The following is a 6034-nucleotide window of genomic DNA, read 5'->3' as shown; positions in this document are numbered from 1 at the left end:
GAATGAGGAATTGCCGAATGGGCCCAATGGGGAATGGGCACTAACCGTTCCACCAAACCCGTGGTCCAGCGCTAATAGCGCCGGGGGTTTGGCGGTAGGGCTAATAGCGCCGGCGGCAATTGCGCCGGCGTTACCGCCCAACTCGTGATGAGGCCCTAACTCTCTAATCTAAACACCACTTCAGAGCATGTAATAAAAAGACATTCATAAAAAATAATCAGTTAACATCATGACAGGTGGGGAGGGGAATCATACATTTCACACTTATGTATACATACATTGGTCTTAGATCTCTGAAAAGGTATGGGGGTCATCTTGCGTCGGGGCATGGGGGTGGATATTCTGGCAGGGTCAGCTGAAGGGTGAGAGGTTACATTTGTTGCATTAAGGCATCAATGGAAAATGGTGGGGGCTGAGTGCGCGTTGTGCGCGGTGCTGCTGCAGAGGGGAGAGAAGGCCCTGTTGCTTCGCTGAGTGTGGCCCAGTTCGATCAGTGGAGTTATATGTAAACCATTGGAAATTGGGTTGAAACAGATTAACTAGTACTTCATTTACAACAATTAATGAGAGTTTCTGATTGCATCGCGGGCCATATTTTTATGTATCAGTGTCACCGTGTTACAGAATTGTTCCATATCCATTGGCGCCATAGGCTGCGCCTTTTACATTATACACATGACTCTTCCAAAATCTTAACACATTTGCGCATAAACACGGTACTAAGGACAAGGGCTCAATGTTATACAACGAAAGCATGTGGGTTTAAATATAATATTCCGTGGTGCATCATTCATCGATTGTTCTGTTAAACTTCACATGGACAGTTTCACCATTTGTTAACGCAGAAGGGAATTTATTGTCTCAAGCGGGGTTAGCATCGTGGGTGAAGCAGGGTGGCACACAGTCATAGGGCATGCATCTGCCACATCAGAAGAGGTACGAGGTTAGGGGTTGTGTGGGTCGTATGTCTTATGGGCAGGGTCTGCGGTTGTGGTGGCAGATTTGTGGAGACAGATGTTTTTTTCCAGGGCCACCCTCTAGCCCGGTCACTCGCAGGACAGTGATGTAAGGAGGAAGGTGAGAGATACAATATTTAGTTTGTAACTGTTCGTGTTCAGTCTTCCGTGAGAACAGGGCAGCTGCAGAAACAACAAAGGGGAGGAGGTGGGGGAGTATCTGGCTCACTGTTTGAAGCACCGGAGGAGAGCTGCAGGCTTGCAGACTGGCTTTGCTGTGAGGCCTGCTTTGGCAACCACAAAATGGAGCCAGGGATCGGTACAAAATGGAGTCGGTTCTCAGTCCTTCTCCAGGTGCTGCACCCATGTGTCGACCCACGGATGTCCGACACCCCTGGTCACGGGTGTACGGCCAGTCGCAGGGGGAGCATAGGGTGTGTTATGGGGAAGGGAATGAAGGGGAGGGGGGTTCAAAGTGACCTTTCCTCCCACACAATCTCTTACTTTCATTTTCCTGAACGCCATTTGCGAGGCCACGCCTGCATCTCCATTACGCGCTTTTGCGCGCATTCACAAGCAGTATACGCACGGAACTGCACCTACAGGTAATGACTACGAGATGCAACCCTGATTTTTTACCACTGACGCACTTTGCAGCGCTTTATTCACATCAGCACGCTGTTTTGATTCTTACCCCTAATAGTTGTCGTACATTTCCTCGTACTGCTTTGAAAGCTTGTTGAAGTCCTTTCCAACCACGAGCGCCATCCCGCGTGTCGCATACCGTGGTGTACAGAATTTTAGAAGCACATAGGTTAGCGCAGATCTCTATACTTGTGTACACAACAGCTTTTAGTATTTACACATTGGGGGTCATTCCGACCCTGGCGGTGGGGGGTTAATGGCACCGTTAAGGATGCCGGTGCCATGAACCCCTACCGCCTGCTTACGAGGTCCCTTAGCGGATCCCACCAAGACTGGCTGGTTTTACCAGCCTGTCTTAGCGGGACCCGTTAAGGGACAATGGAGCTAATAACGGGCCCGCAATTTGCGGGCCTGTTATTAGCTCCTTCCCCATTCCTATTGAGCCCTATGGGGGCTCAAATGGGAATGGGGAATGGTTTTCGAAATGGGAACTTACCGGGTCCACATAGGTTGGAATGTCCCGGTAAGTCCCCATTCCGACACCACGGACCCAGACCCGAGTTTGGAGGCAGCCATGGTGCTAACAGCACCATGGCTGCCTCCAAACTCGGAATGAGGCCCATTAACTGAGAGCCGGATATTCACTTCTTTGCAGTGCCTACCCCTTAAAAACATGGTGGCCAACACACAGCTCTGCATTTTGAATACAACACAAAGGTATAGTGAGTGAACGCTTGTCATAACCTATAAGAGAACAGTTTTATTTGCAATAGCTCACCACATTTTTGTTTTCTGTTTTCTGTTTTCTTTCCTGACAAATATTGTGACACATGGAACAACTATGGTATGTAAATCTGTATCTCTGACATGATTTGAATTTTTTTCGATTTGTCTAAATGTTGACATTGCCAATTGTGATGTTGTAATTCATAATGACCTATAGGATTCGCCCTGATGAAGGAGTAACTCAACTTGGCATTTGTTCCCTTTGTGTATTTATTGGAAATGCTGACCTCTGACTAAATAAGCAATCAGCATTGAACGGATACATTTTGTTTTGACCATCTAAATGACTTTGGTCTCCTACTTTTTAATATTTGGAATTACATTATTTACTGTCTTTACTAATTACATAACATCAGTTCAAGTCTTTTGGAACCATATATAGTAACCCTGAGGGGTACAGTTTGTGAGTGACTGTGTAGCTTGATGTTTCCCATCCAGCTTCTTGCATTGCAATTACACATCCCTACCACCACTTATAATCCTGTGGTTAACCCACAGGACCAAGTGGTGGTAAATGTAACGGTAAACGATGTTGGTGGTAATTCAGCTGATGTGCTGCTTAATTACTGCCAAACTCGTAATGAGGCAGTTAATATCTTTTTTTTTGTTTCTTTTTGTAATACTATGATCAGGCCTTTTCTATCAAGTAAGGTGTTGTTCCTAAGAAAAAGTCTAAGAAATATCAATATACTTTGTCAAAAAATATAAATATTAGAAACATGTACGCTGAGCAGGATTGCTTGTTCAAAAACAGGCCTACCCTCTTTGTTACACCACCCTCCATAACTAAGTGGTGACACCTTGCTCTAACTCTCATCTCTGTCTAGTAATAGCTTAAGCTGTGACTGCGTTGGATCTATTGGTTCTGAGTGACAGTGGTATTTGCTTATTTTTCATACAGGCAGACACAACAACCCTCCTGCAATTGGAGAATGGGGAGCAGCACATGGATCATGTGACCTGGAAACCGTAAACCAGTCACGGATTACTTTATCATGATTTGCATTTTAGAAATAATACATTTAAAATGTTCCCAAGAACACATTCATACTGAGAGACTCGAGGTGCAAAAGCATCCAGCATAACTTCCTTCTCAAGGAGAAAAGAAGACAGAGGCTCTCACGCTACAAAACACGGAAAGCAGCAGTCAGAATACATTTACAAAGAAACAGCACAGTCGCCAAAGGAGAAAATGGTTTCACCACTGGACATGCCCTTATTACCAGCCTTTGCATTAATTCATCTCACTGGGTTGAGTGTAAATCTTCTCATCCTGGCAGTGAAATGCATGGAGTGGAGACAAAATATTGATCTGAATGCCTGTGACGTGATCATTGCCAGCCTGGGAGGGTGCAACCTGCTTCTTCAGTGTGCCACCTTTGCCAAACAATTCTTCTTCACTTACTGGTATAAAACATTTTCAGATGGCCGTGTTGCTTTGCCCTTCCTTGTGACCGGGTATGCTTTGTTCTCGTGCAGCATCTGGTTCTCCACTTGGCTCAGTGTTTACTACTGTCTGAAGATTGGAAACTCCAAACAAAGTATCTTCCTCTGGCTGGAGGTCCGATTCCACAAAGTCGTGCCGTGGCTGCTTCTTGGCTCAGTGATAGAGTCCGTGGCCATCAGCCTTCCATTAATCTGGGATTTGGAGATTCCCTTCCCTGCCAACCAAACATCTTATGCGCCACGGATCATGAGTAGGTGCTCCTGCATCTACCAGTTCCATGTAGCAGTTCATTTTCTGGCTTTGACAATATGCTGCTGTGCTGCTGTGGCAATTCTACTCTCCCTCTGGAGACACGTGAGACGAATGCAACAGAATGCAGAGAGCTTCAGGAGCGCACAGCTCGGTGCCCATCTGGGGGCAGTGAAAACTGTAACAGCCCTCCTCATCCTCTATGTTGCCTCTTCTATTCTTCTGACCCTGACGGTTGTACTGCATCAAATTGAAGATAGTAAATCAGCTGCACTCATTAATGCCATTCTTTATTCTGCACTCCCAAGTGTGAATGGTTTTATCTTGATCATGGGGAACACCCGGCTGAAAAAGGCAGTGTGTGTGTTCATCCTGTGTGGGAAGTGTGGTGAAACTGAAGGTGCTTGAGAAAGATTCTGGAAACTCATTGGATGTGTGTTTTAGTGTAGTAGATATACGCCTTTAATACAGTACTGTGAAAAGTAGTTAGTGTTCTCATTAGATGTTGTTCTAAGGTTCTATTGAACACGTTTAACGTGCAGCAATAACCCTTTACGGCCATTCCTGGAGATATTAGACTTAGGGTGCCGCGCATTAAGCTCACCTCCATAATTTGATATCCTGGTCTTACTTTGTAGCCTCTATCATATTGGTGATGAACCCTTTGTGGCCTGTAACAACAATGTGTGTTTCTTTTTCCGTAAAAAATATATGCAAAAGATTTTGAACCAGCTGTCATCAGGTCTCAACATAGATATGTGCATGTGACAAGGTAACACATGTATTTCGTCTAGTGTACCTTTTGAAACCTGTAGATACACATTGAGTTGAATTCCTAGGTGCATAAATCGTGCACACGATGGCAAAGCATCCATTCCTGCTTCACCAGTGAATGAAAATTGAGAACCAAAATACATTATTGACACCCAATTTCTAGTTTGCATGTCAAAGGCAATTTACAAACCAGACCTAAACAGACACTCAAACACCTTTGTACAATGTTTTTGTTAACTTTACAGCAATGGCATTTTGATTTTAAGTCAGCATGTCCTACTGGGTTTCTTATTCCTGATGTTTGCATAGTACCTCATAATATTTATATAAACTTCATGCACTAGGAGTTCAGACGGGCTTTGGGTGAACACCCGATCAGGTTTGGCATATCAACTGAAACCAGAAGCTTTGCTCAGTCTTTCACTTGATAGTGGTTAGAGAGTAACTGGCTATTGTATGGATACAATTTAGCAAAGCACTGAGTAAATCCTAAACAGGACATTTTCACTGAAACCTCATAATCTTTCCCAACGCTAGAACACACTTGAGTTTATGAAGTAATATGAATGATATGTTTTGTTGGTGTCTGAACCCAATGTTGTAACGTTTATTGAGAAGCCACCCTCAACACAGGGAGTTCAATCTCTGCCCAATCAAGTGATTACACAACAAATTGTTTAACAGATTCTTTTCTTTAGACCTATTTCAGACACATATCATTCCCCTTGGATACCTCTTCCCTGAACTCACAATGAGCCAAGAACCAGGCCGGCATAGGGAAATATATTGGTATTTATTTAAATAAAAGTAATTGGACTTGAAAATTCCAAACACCACTTTATCCGTGGCACAACACAATCAACTTCTCACACGAAAGTCAATTGAAAAGGACACAATCACAATTCTTCACTTGCTACAAATTTCACTTCGCAAAGTAATTACACTGATCAATAACAAAAGTAATTCTCATGTAGTGTTATGCGATTTTGATTTTCCTGCAGGCTTAAAGGCTCGCAGTAGGATTTAAGATTGGTACAAATACATAGGGCAATTATGATTTCGCCCACACTTTTGGTTTAAAATAAACACAGGGGGATTTAGCAGTTTGTTTTTCAGACCCCCCTTTCTTTGGTCTATGTTGGGAAGTCAGACAGACAAATTGGAATGATTTGGGGAA

General features: G+C 43.8%; 1 protein-coding gene across 1 annotated transcript; it reads left to right on the top strand.

Annotated features, from left to right (window-relative positions):
* The first annotated feature begins 3579 nt into the window (after positions 1 to 3579).
* On the top strand, positions 3580 to 4491 carry LOC138487309 (taste receptor type 2 member 7-like). Its single transcript, XM_069613916.1, has one exon. The coding sequence runs from the start codon at positions 3580 to 3582 to the stop codon at positions 4489 to 4491; it is 912 nt and encodes a 303-aa protein (XP_069470017.1).
* Positions 4492 to 6034: the final 1543 nt, after the last annotated feature.

Source organism: Ambystoma mexicanum, chromosome 9, assembly GCF_040938575.1.
Source record: "Ambystoma mexicanum isolate Mex_15411 chromosome 9, UKY_AmexF1_1, whole genome shotgun sequence".
Taxonomy (NCBI): Eukaryota; Metazoa; Chordata; class Amphibia; order Caudata; family Ambystomatidae; genus Ambystoma; species Ambystoma mexicanum.
This window is presented reverse-complemented; position numbering and strand designations above follow the sequence as displayed.